The sequence below is a fragment of the Aulonocara sp. 'chitande type north' Nkhata Bay genome, linkage group LG7 (genome assembly GCF_057382095.1).
Source record: "Aulonocara sp. 'chitande type north' Nkhata Bay isolate Kocher_YH1m ecotype deep benthic linkage group LG7, A_spYH_male_GT1.1, whole genome shotgun sequence".
Lineage (NCBI taxonomy): Eukaryota > Metazoa > Chordata > Actinopteri > Cichliformes > Cichlidae > Aulonocara > Aulonocara sp. 'chitande type north' Nkhata Bay.
In genome coordinates this window covers 59,189,493-59,204,434 of record NC_141350.1, presented here as the reverse complement: position 1 = coordinate 59,204,434, position 14,942 = coordinate 59,189,493, and the positions used below count along the sequence as shown (strand labels likewise).

The following is a 14,942-nucleotide window of genomic DNA, read 5'->3' as shown; positions in this document are numbered from 1 at the left end:
TCTGTCTTTCTTGCGCACACTCACAGCTGACGTATCTCTGACGACTGCACGCTACGTGCCCCCCACGTCAGCAGCACACCCCAAAAAAATCTCTTAAGTTATTTATAAAATCTTTTTTTGTACCGCAGTTGAAATAAAAAAAAAGAGGGGTGGGTGGCGGGTGGGGTCGCACTAGGGGAGAGGGTGAACGAGAGGAAGGCAGCCATCTCCTCCTCTATTATTCATCAGTCTCTTCTCATCCCTTGTTTGCTATGCTGACGGAGGATAAAATAGGTCACCCAGGGATAGGCTGGTGCTCACACGGTGACTGATGTCTTTCCTGACATCGTGCACTTGCCCTCTCATCCTTCCCTGCATGCCTCACTCCTCTTTCCTTTTGCCATCTTCCTGTAAAACACTCCGGCTTTCTCTCCACCTTTCCCTGCTCTTCTGCTCCTCCTCCTCAAATGCAGTCATTCCCCGGCTCAGCTGAGCTTGTTTGCTTTTCCCAGTCAAAGCGAGAGAAAGAAAATTTGTTGCCAACAGCCATCTGCAGAGGGCACACCAACCCAATTATGACTTTGGAATAAAAGGAATGAATGATGCTGCGTGAAAGTCCATGGAAATGGCACAAAAAGCCTCTTTATATCTCAAGCCTGATGTTCTAGGTTTTGTTTTTCTTAAATAAAAAAACCTAAACAATTTCATTTGACAAAAGTCTTCAGCTAGAGAGTGCAACTGTGGCTAGGAAAAGCGTGGTTAAAGTTTTGCTACACAGTGCAATCTAATTTCGATCTTAGGCTGATTTTGTTTTTCTTTTTACCAAAATTGGAAGCCTTAAACTGTGAATAGTTTTGTCAGAGGGATAACCTAGAGGCTTCTTTTTTCCATCTGGCTCACCTATTTTATGTCTTTATAAAACTTGCATGACCTATACGTAATATTACATTGTAAATGATTTTGGTTAGTATTGTGATACAGCTTAAAGTAAGTATTGTTCTTGATCTTAAGAGCTGTAGCTATCTTTCTTTTGTTTTTTTGGGTTTTTTTTTTTTTTTTAAATCAGATTGTGTGAAATATTGTTAATGTCATTCAAATAGCATTATTCTGGCATTAACAATGTGAATCTACTTAATATTAAGACTTTATGTAAGCAGTTAGTATAGTGTGATAATGTAGGGTCATTAGTGCTTTGTTAAGTTGGGACACATTTTTTACAAAATGGGCTGGGAGTGAACAATGTGTAAATTCGAAACCTCTGCAAAAACAGGGTTGCTAAAACATTAGAGATTACACCACGGTTATGGTGGGGAAGTCTCCCTTGTCTTCACCAAGATTGTTTTTGTTCCCTCAAAACTTGGGGTAGCCTTAGATCACTTCTATCCTCTTTAAATAATGTATTACAGCATTCATTAATGCAGTATAGCTAATAGTCTGCAAGGTTTAATTCTTCTGTTTGTGTGGTCTACAGATAAAGGAGGAGTTCAAGAGAATAACCACTGTAAGCCTTGAATGGCTACACTTGACCATTGCACCCCAAAACTGATGGATGTCATTTTATCAAGGGGAGGAGCTAAGGGAGTGAGAATCAGGCAGATCAAGGACATGCTTCTTGAGGTAGGACAACTATTTAGACTTTGGGTAGCTTTGAAATGCACTTTGTTGTCAGTCACCCATGTATTTTATACAAATAGAAACAACATGGACAGGATTGTCGGAGCTGCTGGAAGAATCATTGGTAAACAACAAACCACATTAGATGAGTCGGATCACACTGCCGTTTTAGGGAAAACTCGGTCTATCATTGTTGACCAAGAACACCATCTTTATTCTGATACTGAACTAACACCCTGAGGATGATGTCATAGGATGCCTCTAGCTACTAAAAAGGCGTAAAAGGGGTAATTTGTGCCAAATGTAATTAGCATACCAAGTAACAAGATGCTTTGTTATATTTCTATAGTTTTATTGAGGCTTTATGTGTGTGCATGTATGAATGTGCGCTGATTATTATCAGCATCTTTATTGTGAATTGATTTGTGAACCAAAGACAATTTCTTTTCTACTGTGGAAAATAAAGTTATTCTAATTCCAAGTACAACTGAGTTGGAGGTGGGTTGCATTTGCTCACTTGCTCAGCTACACTCAAAGACACGATAACATGTCGGCAGCAGTGTGTGAAACATGTCAGCATTAAATATGTTTTGGTGAATTTAATGAATTAAGTGATTTTATTTCAAATGAATGAACATTTTGACCTTTACAAACCATCAGTCATTTGTATTTGTTACTGTTTTCGTTGTGAAAAGTGAATGTAATCGATTCATGACTGAATTATTTTCCCCCAGACTGTTCAAAAGGCATTTTTGAATGTTATATAAAAGTTTACCCATTACAAAAAAGTTTTACACACACACACACACACACACACACACACACTTCTGCGTATCCTGCTACTGGTCTTCATAGAAGACTTTAGCCATGGCGAGGGCGACCTTGGCAACTTTCTTGTCCTTGGCGTCGGAGCCCATGTTGGCACGTGCCAGTCCTATCCAGTACTGCTCTGTACGGTTCTGGTAATCCGTTACCGTCTCCCCCTCCTGCACTGCGGGGTGCTTTTCTTCATCTGGAAACACACAGTCAGGTGCAGATGTTAGACGAGGGAGCGCCCTGCATAATAGAGACACTAACGTTACTGAGCAGATGCAGCCACAACACAGTTGCATCTCCTCTTAAGTAGCCAGAGCTGTAGTTTATTAACAAAAATCTCTTTAGCATCTGTAAATACAACATTGGTAGCATTACCAGAAATGTCAGAGCTGATGTCTTTGGAGCTAGGGAGTAGTACAAGGATTATTGCTCCACCAAAGCCAAATCTGTGAGACTGATAACTCGAGAATTTAAAAATTAAACAGGTGTAGGGACAAAGCTGAAATCTGAACTAATCCAGAGTTATTTACACCTGGGTGCCAAAATAAATATCCCATTTGCACACATGCATATGCTTGCATTGTTGAGTTGTTTAGAACAGCCAACTGCAAAAGCAAAGCAAAAGAAACCTGTCCATAACAGAGAGAGAGGGAGACACTAACGCTGCATGTGTTCAGATGCTCTCTCTCAGAGTTAATATCTTCGTGCTGAGTATAGCTGTGGAAAGACCGAAAAATGGCAAGAAGCAGAGGTTAAAACACAGCTCTCTAACTTCCTGGAATCACCGCATCAGCTCAGAAATCCTGATTCAAACGTGGGAATGTGGGAAGTTGGGCTTCTGAACTCATTTCAATTAAATTCAGCCCAACAGCTTCTGTTACATTATCTCAGCATCAAGGCTGAAAACGTAACAGCAGTCGTGTGAGTAATTAAAAACTGGCGTGCACACTAGAGACTCTAGTCATGGTTCTTCAAATCTGGGACATTGCTGTAAACGTGGCTGCAGGTTAACTTCTCAGATTGTGACGAACACACTCCAGCCCAGCGCCATCGGCTTTGTGTGCTCTCAATGCCCCACACGATTGGGTGGGAGCAGAGGTAGGACCAATAATGGAATATAAACATGTCCATTGACTCAAACACTGAAACCATACCTACTTCCTGCTCCTACCTACATTTTATTTTTAAGGCAATTATTGTTCTTTGCGCTATATTTATCCTACAATGGTCACTGCTCATTATTTTATAGATTAAGATTATTAATATACATATAAATCAATATGATTAACAGTATATAAAGTAACAGACATTGTTTTTCCTAGGCCAGTAAAAATGCACATGAGAATTTTAAACGTTCAAAAAACTTTCTAAACTGCCTGATACTGCACTGTTAGTATGAATGTCGTGACACGCTGCTGTGTGTGTGCGACAGACCAAGAATGATGAGATTAAAAACAGATGTGGTGGGTGAGAAACTCGATTATGAAATAACGTACAATACGGTACTGTGTAAATGTCTCAGGAGGAACTTTCTTGTCATTTTTTAAGCAACATTTCCCGTGGCCTTTCAAAAACAACACACAAGTTGTGTCTGTAAAACAGTTTGACAGTTTCGCAACAACATGATTTACAAAAAGCTATTAGCTGAAAACGAGGTATCTCTCAGCACGGCGTGCAGTGTGTCCTTAAAACAAATGAGGAAAAAAACAAACGTATGCAAAGTAAAGTTCAAGATGAAGAAACATGATCTCGATGCTCATTTGAAAACATGAGCAGGGAAAAATATTAAAACATTTCACTGAAGTATTAATACCTTTATGAAGCTGCTGTATTAGACTGCAACAGGCGGTGTACAATATAAACAGATGTCATGCACATCCTGAATGGGACTCTGCACTTGTTGCTCATTATAAATAAAGAGAGCACATAAGTGTCGGCCATCGAAGAACCTGAATAATCTCTTGCCTTCCTCGTCCTCGCTTTCCTCTTCGGACTCCTCTTCCTCCCCCTCTGCTCCCTTCGCCTCCTCCTCTTCCTCTTCATTGTCCTCTGACTCAGACTCTTCCAGCCACTCCTGTGTCTCTGTGGAGAGACCATCATAAATCCAAATGAAACCTCACGCCCCTGACTCCCATCTTAACAGCACCTCTCTCCTGCGTCAGAGGATATTCAGACGTTAGCGCACACACGCACGCACACACACACACACACACGCATGCACGCACGCACACACACACACACTGGCTGCTTTAATTATGTGCGCTGAGCTGACGGATTTCGTTTAAGGCCTCTTTGTTGTCGCTTTTGGACTTTTATTGTCCGGCTGACTCACTTGGGTCCATTTCGACCAGAACCTCCCACTGGTCCATTTTGTGCAGGTCCAGACAGTAGAAGTCGTTCAGAGTGAACTGGCGGTCGCCCACCTCAAACATCCCCCCGTACAGGTAGAGCTTGCCTTGTCGCACTGTTGCCATGGCGCTGGACCTCGGGCAAGGCTCGATGAGCGGGGCCGTGGCCGAGCCTAATGACGATAAAAACAAAACAAAACAAAAAAAAGACCCTGAAGTTAGGTAGACAAAGATGCTGAGAACTTCTTTCCTTTAGTTTAGCACGAGTGTGTGTAATCTTGCCATCTTCTTCCTCCTCTTCCTCCTCCTCCTCCTCCTGCACCTGAGGACCAGGAATCACTTCCTTAATGGTCATCACTGTTCCGTCCTCAGTGACGATCTCTTTGATGATCTCAGTGGGTCCTTGAGGTGCCGCTGCCTCCTCTTCCTCCCTCTCCGCTTCCTCCCCCTCTGCCATATCCTTTTTCACCCTCCGCCGTTTCTTCTTCTCTGTCTTGTTTCCCTGGACAGACACACAAAGAAGAAATCAAATAAAACTGAGCACACAGAAAGTAAATGGTAATGATAAATGGACAGATTCTTATACAGCGTTTTTCTACTCTCCCAGAGTACTCAAAGCGCTGTATACAACATGCCACATTCACCCAATCACACCCATTCTCACAAGCGCTGTCTCTAAACTGAGTGCTTTTTCCTGACGACAATCAGACTCCGATGGATGCATCGGAGAGCAACATCGAGACTGGAGGAGCCAGGGATCGAACCACCAACCTTCTGATCATATCAATGCTCTTTGTTTTAAACTTCTGTTTCATGGAGATGTGCAAAATAACGTATATCAGAGCAGCAAGTGTCAGATGTGACGTAAATCCTGTAAAATCTCCAAATGTCCATTGAAGACAGATGTTGTACTACAGCTGGTGAAGTGATAAGAACACTAACACATCAGGCCAAATTCATCCACCGAGTTGGGTTGGGTTTGGATCTAACAATGCACAGGGAGTCATTAGTTATTACTAATCTCTGCTCTCTTCCACAGGCTGCTTTTTCTCCCGTCTTCCACCCCCCTCAGCCCCAACTGGTTGCGGTGGATGGCCGCCTTGAGGCAAATGTTGTTGTGATTTTGAGCTACATATATAAAACTAAATTAAATTGATGGCCATGTAAAGAATGCATGTGGACTGTGGGAGGAAGACAGAGTACCCACAGAGAACCCACACAGAGAGGGAGAACATGCAAACTCCACACAGAAAGATCGCAGCTGGCTGGCAGGTTTGAACTCAGGAGCTTCCTGCTGTGACAGCTGAACACTGCACCGTCATCCTGCCCCGATACAGTCTGCATTTCTTTATTCCTCTTTGATGTTGTCTTTTTTCCTACCTTCTGAATTCTGCATTGCATCAGCAGCGATGCTTTATAACTGAACACTAGGGCTGCCACAAACGATTATTTTGATAGTCGACTAGTCACCGATTATTTTTGCGATTAGTCGACTAATCAGATCATCATCCATTGGACGTACAGCGTACAGCTTATTGCACCAGCAGCATCTGGTCTTATATAACTATCATTAGCTTACAGCTTTAAGTGTTTGTGCTAACTAAAAATAAAGACAAGATGGTAGTTTATTAATTTTTAATGAAATTTGCAGATTGTTTCGGTGAAGTTTAATAAACTCCTTGCTTTCTAAAATATAACAGGACACCGGAGTATATTCTCCAGCGTCTCACACTTCTGATAATCAGCTGTCTGCTTGACAGTTTTAGCTGTGCAAAAACTATAACTTTAATCTCAGCCAAACCGATTTACTCAGGAACAAATAAAATACTAAAGAAAGCCAAACAATAACATTTTTAAGTTATCTAAGTGACTTATATATATGTTTAACCTGACTAGCGAAAGACGGCGGTGGGTTTGAAAACGATTTGCCGGGAGTCCGGTGTTCTCACGGCTCTAGTTAGCCTTGCCCCCGCCTAGCTAACGAGCTAGTGGGTAACAGACGTCTCCGAAAACGTCGGAGCGCTTTTGAAAATATGTGGTGTCTTGATAAACTGAGCAGATATTTGAGGTTTACACAGCTACATTCTCGCCTGAAAATATGTTAAACGTTTTTTTTGTGACCCAGAAAGGATAATAAGAGTAAAGTTAAAACTAACTAGCTGCCGCCATTGTTGACAGCTGCGCTATGAATTCTGGGACACAGCTTCTTCTTCTTCGGGGTTTAACGGCAGCTGGCATCCTTGTACATGCAGTGCTGCCATCTTCTGTTTCAGTCCGTTATTACACTCTTAAATCCTACTACTCATTCCTGCATCCTTTGTGATCTTACAAAGCTTCAAACGATGCGTCGACTATTAAATTAGTCGTCGACGATTTTAATAGTCGACATAATCGTGACTAGTCGACTAATCGTGGCAGCCCTACTGAACACACAGCAGCATGCCATCAGACCCCCTCCTCTGCACTGGGCTACATATATGCGATACAAACTATGGACCAGATGAGCTCAAAGCTGCTGAATGTTTGTGATAAAGTGGATCTAGAAGGAAAGTATGAAACTGTGGCTCGACGTATTGCTTATGCTGAGCTATAATTCAGAGCCTTTGCTTTTATAGATCTCAATTTACTCCTTCTTTTATGCACACACAGCAATTATGAATGACACCACAGTGTATCAGTTTCCACACTCAAACCACTCAGATCTATAGGTGGAGGTAATTTCATCCTGGAAAGGACCACTCTCATCAGGACAGACATAGATCGTAGCTTACCCTGAGCACACCGGGGAACCAGCGGTTTTTCACTGTGTCATACAAGTACAGGTCATTGTAGAAGTCGCCCTCCAGCGACTCTTCCTCTTCCTCGTCACAAACCCCACCAAACAGCACCGCCCGCCCAGCTGGGCCCACCGCCAAGGAGAAACCAGAGCGAGGAGGGGGCTTACTGCCAGAAGGGTTCAGTCTGGACCACGACCACTTCTCTGCAGGACAGAGGAAAAGTCACAACATATACCACGAGGACAGGAGCAACATCGTTAGACTTGAATGATTTTGTCGTTAACAACTGAGTGTTGTGTACCTTGACCATCTTTACCCTCTCGTTTCAAAAGGAACATGTCAGAGTGGATGGTCCCCTTCTCGACATCCTTCTTGACCCTCTGCATGAACGCACACGCAGTTTAATCAGGCTGTACAACAAAAAAATGACAACAATACGGGGGAGGCTGTCAGACGACACACGCACCACTTTGGAGTATCCCCCATAGATGATGACGCCCATGCCGTCTGGAGTGGAGGTCATCTGACAGGCAGAGCGCGGGGAGGGGGCGGAGCCTGATGGAGAGAGGCGTGACCAAGAAAAGGTGTCCAGGGAGAAAGAGTAGACATCATTGTAGTAGATAAAATCCCTGCAGGGTGAGGAGGCAGAGGCGGGAGCATAAGGACACTGGGCTTTTACACTGAAAAACTGTAGGGATCCACAGATGCATCAGCTAGTGTCACTACTGTCGTCAGCAGCGGTGGATGTTTAATGAAATAGCTTGTGGAGCCACCCTGGGCAGCAACAATTTGAACTATTTTCTGTATGACTTTATCGATCTCTCACATCACTGTGGAGGAATTCTGGCCCACTCGTCTCTGCAGCATTGCTTCAGTTTGAGGTTTGTGGGAATGTGTTTATAGATAGAGGTCCTCTCTTAATGCCCGTCTTTGACTGGGTCATTGCAGCACCTCGATTCTTTTCTATTGAAGTTATTCAGTAGCAGATTTGCTGCAGTGCTCAGGATCAGTGTCCTTTTGCACGACCCAGTTTCATCTAAGCTTTCGCTGTCGGACTGATGGCCTGACATCTGAATCTAGAATACTTTAGTACACAGAGTAGTTCATGGTCGAATTGCGCAGGTATGCTATCTTTAGTTTTCTCCAAAAGGTGCTAAGCATAGTCTAAATAGCTCTATACTTTGGTCTTGTCGGTCAAAAGTACATTATTCCAGAAATCTCGTGATTTGTTTAGATGCAATTTGCTGTCATGCCCTTTTTGGGGAGAAGAAGCTTTCTCCTGCTAACCCTTCCAAACAAACCACTCTTGTACATTCCCATTCTTATTGTCATGTCATTGCAGACTGAAATTGGGGTTAAGTTGCTGGGAAGAGTTTGACAATGTGTTAAACACCTGAATTCTCCAGACCTACAAAACCTGTGCTTTTATAGAGGTGCTGATTATCAGTTAATCAAAGGCATTTGACTGGAAGGAGTAAAGGTGTACTTAGTTTTTCACAAGATTGTATGTCCAAAACATAAAATTTCTGTCCACAAAAAGTGTTAATATGTTACAAGAAGAGTCTGAAACAAACACCGAGCAATGTCCAAATGCCGACGCAATCTTCTAATTTACTGTCATGCTCCTTATCTATTTATTTAACAGTAAAGGAACGCAGTAGAACTTTAGGAGCAATATATTCTGAGTTGTATTCATGCTTGAAGTGATTTTCATTTACCAGTCCCCACGATCGACGAGTCAAATTCTGACACAGTTTTGAGCCGGCCAACATTTCGCAGCCTGATTAAACTTCCATTATAAGCAGGGGAAGGAAGATGTCTGCATAAACAGAGTGAGATAAGGAGGCTTGATGTCCTCAGATTGCTGTGAATGGTATATACGCAATCTCTTACACACGTCTTCACAAATTAATTAGATTTTTTGCATTTAATTTCAAATAATAAATGATTGATTTTCAGTGGATTCAGTTTCTTTGTCACTTCATCCGTTGCTGATATCAAGCAGACAGTGACCACCATGACACCTGTTCAGTGAGCCTGTTTACCTGGTGCTCTCGTGGAAACCTCCAAACACCAGCAGCTGCTTCTTGCTGAGGACCATCCGATGTCCACTGCGGCCCGATGGACCGCCCGGTGCCCTGAAAAGTAAAAACTAACATAACATCTGTACAGCAGCTGGACTTGAGACTCTGTATTTACACAATCCATCTATCAGCAACAACTTCCAATTACTGCATCTATGCTTAGCAGCCTTTGTACGCACTTGATGTTCTCCCAGGTGTGTGTAGCAAGGTGCAGTACCCAAAGGTCCTTGTAGTGATAGAACTGTTCCCCATTTGGAGAGGCAAACTCTCCACCAAACACCCAGAGCTGTCCCCCGCCCTGAGGAACTACCACCGCCTGAGTGGAGGAAAGAAAGGAGAGGGGGAGGAGTGAGGCGGGGGGGAAGAAGACGGCTGCAAAAACAGCACGAGATAAGACAGTTTGATGTCCTCAGATTTAACTGGTTCCCTTGTAAAAGGCTGTCTTGCTGTGATGATGTGCGATTGCTGATAAGTTTTAAAGTTGCCCTCTGATCTGTGCTACAGCAGACTGCCCCCTTGTGGCTGACATGATAAATCACAACACTATGACAGCACAAATTTGACCCAGGTACTGGCTGTGTGGTGAAAAAGTGTGGTGTTTGCTGGTTTATCAAATGCTAAGAAACCCCTGAGATGTTTAGTTGTAAACTGTGTACCAAAAGACACTTAAGACTCTTCATCTGGGATGTTGTGTACCTGATGAGAACAGCGTGGTGGAGGAGGGTTGGGGATTTCTGATTTAACCCAGGTATTCTTCCTGATGTTGTAGAAGAACAGATCGTTGTACAGATACGTCTGCAAAAACAGAAAACCACAGCAGGGGTTTTAAAACTGTCCACACAAAATCAGCCACGGAAGCCTTAGGCTCATATTAACCATAGGCTGGAGAGATTTAAGCATGTGATGCTTGCAAATAATTATAAAATTTTTAATTCGAAATCAACACACTGTGAAAAAAATCCAATCAGAAAGCGGAGGGTTGTACTATGAAGTAAAAATAACCGGTGAGTGAGGTCTTTGAGCATCACAAAGACACTCTCTCTTAACCTGCGAAAATCACCTTGGTAACTTCTGTTGAAAATGTTTAGTCTCTACTCTGATTGGTTGCTAGGGTCAGTTGAAACACACAGCAGGTTCAAACTAGCATTGGCTGTCCTGACAGGTGCAGCAGCCTTTGAACACAAGATGGCCCATACTCGTTCTTTAGTGACACAGGTCGGTGTGATGACATTTGATGTTGTTGTAATAAAAATAATAAGGTGCAGCCCATGCAACAGGGAGAAAAATACATAGAAAAAGGTGCAAAAGTGGACTACCAAAAATACCAAATAAATAACAAACCAACACTGCAAGAAAAACAAATATCAGTGAAAAGAGTGTTAGATGAACTGTTTCGCTGTGTAATTAGCTGCTCATTCACACTAGGAGACATATACTGAAGGTTGGTACACACGACTGAGCACTAATGCACAATATCATTTATTGGACTAATCTGCTACCTTCTTTCCATTGAAGAATTCTCCTCCAAACAGGATGAGTTCATCTTTCTCAGGATGTGCAGAGAGGGATCCATTCAATCTAAAAAGCATGAAGAGGTAAATCATCAAGCGATTCTTCTTCCTGTTCACTTCAATAGTCCCCGAGTCTTTTCTTTAGCACCACAGTCTGGCTGAAATGTGTTGTTTTGAATACAATCTCTGAACTTATACTGGATGGACTCTGGTGAAATTGCACTCAGTGCACTCATTAACGACTCCGTCAAAGGATGATTCACATCCTTTTTTATTGATCCCTGAAGTTCTACTTTTGGACCGGCATCAAAATGAATGAATGAATGAATGAATTAAACTTTTTGTGTTTTTACTGCAGACTACGTGCACAGCTAACTAGCACATCCTTTGTACTGTGCAGAAGACTTGTGATGGTGTAGAAAACACTGGTAATAATGAAAACAAGTGGAAAGAGGCAGAAAAATGTCCTCACTGGTGCTAAACAGGAGCAAATCCCCCAAACTGTACTTTTTATAACATTGGAATAATGTTATAATGTACTAAATCTTTTAATTTCAGTGCATTTAATTTAATAAATAATGGATTTGTTCATTCATGACAGGGACTAGCAAAAAATTGAGTTGGCATTTCTCCTGTCTACACTGTAAGTCATTTGAGTGAATAATATAAAATCCAAAACTCGGGTAAGTTTTTTTGTAATTTTGACCACAAAACTACGTCAAAACCACGATAAAAAATACAAAATTATAGAAAATTATATCTTTTAAAAAAATCAAAGGTTGGGATCTGTGGTTGTTTTCTATCCCTCTTACACACTTTCTTTTGCATTATTTTGGTGATTTCTTGTGAATTTCTGTCACTGTGCATTCCTTGTTGATGTTTTGCTTCTCTCTCACTCTGTATCTTTGATTCATTCATCTCTTTACGCACGTTTTTTGTTTGTTTTGTTTTTTTTTGCCTTATTTTGGTGACTTTTATGTGCAATTTATGTTAATTTGCATCTCTTGTTTTGCATCTTTGTTTGTGGGTCACTGTGATGTTGCTTATGACACTGAATTTTATTTATATTTTCCAAATATTGAGCCTGACTCTATGTTTTTCACCTCGGTGATGGAGGCGGACACGTCGTCTCGACAACCTGGGTTTTCTTTGCGTCCAGACTCTGAAACTCAGCGATCAGAGCCTCCAAATCATCCTGCAGGCAGAAAAGGTTAAACGGAGAAGAAATCAAAAACGCCTTTATGTGCTCACCTCATATTAAAGATAATTTGATTCAATAAATAAATAGAATAAATAAATAATCTGCGAAACGTAAAAGGTTTGCAACAGGATAGGGCTTTCCGATTCATCCTATTTTACTTTGATTTAATTGTTACCTCTTCTCGTTTGGACCTTTTTGAAACCTTTTTCTCCATTTTGGCAGCTGTCTTCTCGGCTCCCTTAACCTTCTTCTCCTTCTTGCCTTTTTTCCCCATGGCTGCTCTATAAGCGGACAGTTACTCGTAAAATCTTCAGTTCTTTTGACTTCAGTGCCACATGGAAGCCAAAACAGCCTCTCACGCCGGATTTCGATGCTTTTCCTCTGACAACTGAGAGGTACTTCCGGCAACAAACCTGACGTCAGCACGCTGTTGGGATGTAACAGCGCCCTCAGTCGCGGAGGAGGACTACATAACCGATAAGGCGCTCATTCCCTGCCAAAATGAATCAAATAAACGCGTCCTTAAATAAATAATGAAATGTGACACTAATTAATTTATTAAATGTTTAATTAATTCATTAATAAGTAACATATCAAACGCTTACAATGAAATTAATTGACATTTTATTAATTATTTGTATATTTAATTAATTATCTCCATTTTAATGAATGAAAGACACATTTAATTAATTATTTAATGATGTATACATTTAATTTATTTACTACACCAGAAAGCTCCAGAAATCCTTTTCTGCATTTTGTCTGTGAAGGTTCTCAGTCATCCAGGTCATCGTAGTCAAAGGAGCTTGCAAAGAAAAGCGTCTGGACTTCTTTAAGTTGCTTGAAGACGTTTCACCTCTCATCCGAGAAGCTTCTTCACACCTTGGCTCAGGCGATTAGAGGATCATCAGGGGGTCCTTTTGTCCCTCTGTGGGGGGATACTCCCACTAGGTTTATATCTGGGACTCTCCACCATTTGACCTTAGAACTGAAGAAGCTTCTCGGATGAGAGGTGAAACGTCTTCAAGCAACTTAAAGAAGTCCAGACGCTTTTCTTTGCAAGCTCCTTTGACTTTTCTGCATTTATTACTCCATCAATTTTGAAAGGACTGAACTGCCAAATGAAGCCCAAAACCACGACAGACCCTCTATCATGTTCTACAGTGAGTGTAGACACTCATTGTATTTCAAAGTTGTATTCATACTCCATAAGACTAAGTGCCATTCATTTTCAGTCCAGTTCTTGTGCAGTTTGACATACTTCAGCTTTCTCCCTGTTTTCTTTTCTTAAGAATGACTTCACTTCCACTGAGACCGTCACTGTTCAGCGAAAGGTCTCAAGCCCTGGATCAGTCTTTGCGGATTTCTTTTCCTATTTTTTTAAGTGACATGTTACTACTTTTATTCTCCAAATATCTAGTTTCCTCAAAATAAATAAATAAAACAATACACACATTGCTGAGGTATGCCAAATTTGTTTGGCTAAGAGCTGAATCATGTAGTTGGTGCAGGAATACTATTTAATGCTTGTCAAACTGTGGTATTTTTGACAATTTGTGTAACTAAAGACATGGAAATTTGCATTTATAATGGATTGGATTTATATAGCGCTTTTCAAGGCACCCAAAGCGCTTTACAATGGTAAATGGTAAATGGCCTGTATTTATATAGCACTTTTACTAGTCCCTAAGGACCCCAAAGCGCTTTACATATCCAGTCATCCACCCATTCACGCACACATTCACACACTGGTGATGGCAAGCTACATTGTAGCCACAGCCACCCTGGGGCGCACTGACAGAGGTGAGGCTGCCGGACACTGGCGCCACCGGGCCCTCTGACCACCACCAGTAGGCAACGGGTGAAGTGTCTTGCCCAAGGACACAACGACCGAGACTGTCCGAGCCGGGGCTCGAACCGGCAACCTTCCGATTACAAGGCGAACTCCCAACTCTTGAGCCACGATCGCCCAATGCCACTATTCATTTACTCTCACATTCACACACTGGTGGAGGCAGCTACAGTTGTAGCCACAGCTGCCCTGAGGCAGACTGACAGAAGCGAGGCTGCCATATCACGCCATCGGCCCTTCTGGCCAACACCAGTAGGCGGTAGGGTAAAGTGGCATGGGGACACAACAACCAGGACAGAGAGCCCGGGGATCGAACCGGCGACCTTCCGGTTACAGATACGCTTCCCAACCCCTTGAGCCACGGTCGCCCCATTTTTGTGACATGCACAAAGTAAAGCATCTGAAGATGCACTTTAAAATTGTTTCTTTGGAAAGTTGTCTGTTATGTGTAGACACAACACTGCTTCATCCCTTTAGCCAGGTGTCTTTTTATGCTTGAAACAAAAAAAACTTCTGAAAATGATCATGTAAAGATATAAACTTTAAAAGATCATCAGAAAGTCTGGAGAACTATTATTCAAAACCACCTCAAAAGTCTGGCTCCTTGGAAGCAAAGTAAATTAATACGATGGATGGTTCAAGACAGATAGCTTCTCTACTCCAAGCTCTACTGGCTAATATTGTGTAGGTCTTCATCAAAGTCTGGACAGGGCACCGCTCATGGAGTCCTGAGGTAGGTTTGGTTGATGCCTTTGTGGAC

At 42.1% G+C, this 14,942-nt stretch overlaps 1 protein-coding gene across 1 annotated transcript; it reads right to left on the bottom strand.

The window, feature by feature from the left end:
- Nucleotides 1-1,672: 1,672 nt before the first annotated feature.
- On the bottom strand, nucleotides 1,673-12,739 carry klhdc4 (kelch domain containing 4). The gene is made up of 13 exons (XM_086301688.1): nucleotides 12,506-12,739; nucleotides 12,233-12,324; nucleotides 11,118-11,196; nucleotides 10,315-10,413; nucleotides 9,798-9,934; nucleotides 9,580-9,672; nucleotides 8,001-8,163; nucleotides 7,836-7,914; nucleotides 7,529-7,737; nucleotides 5,040-5,259; nucleotides 4,742-4,930; nucleotides 4,375-4,491; nucleotides 1,673-2,605 (listed from the first exon to the last, which is right to left on the bottom strand). The coding sequence occupies exons 1-13, from the start codon at nucleotides 12,602-12,604 to the stop codon at nucleotides 2,433-2,435; spliced, it is 1,749 nt and encodes a 582-aa protein (XP_086157814.1). The 5' UTR covers nucleotides 12,605-12,739; the 3' UTR covers nucleotides 1,673-2,432.
- Between the last annotated feature and the right edge of the window lie 2,203 nt (nucleotides 12,740-14,942).

What these genes read in the sequence shown, in the direction of transcription:
- klhdc4 (XM_086301688.1), bottom strand. Translation starts at nt 12,604, where the DNA reads ATGGGGAAAAAAGGCAAGAAGGAGAAGAAGGTTAAGGGAGCCGAGAAG. An exon ending in CACACCTGGGAGAACATCAA is followed by an intron (nt 9,673 to 9,797) that starts GTGCGTACAAAG and finishes TTTACTTTTCAG; the next exon opens with GGCACCGGGCGGTCCATCGG. An exon ending in GGTTTCCACGAGAGCACCAG is followed by an intron (nt 8,164 to 9,579) that starts GTAAACAGGCTC and finishes CTCACCCTGCAG; the next exon opens with GGATTTTATCTACTACAATG.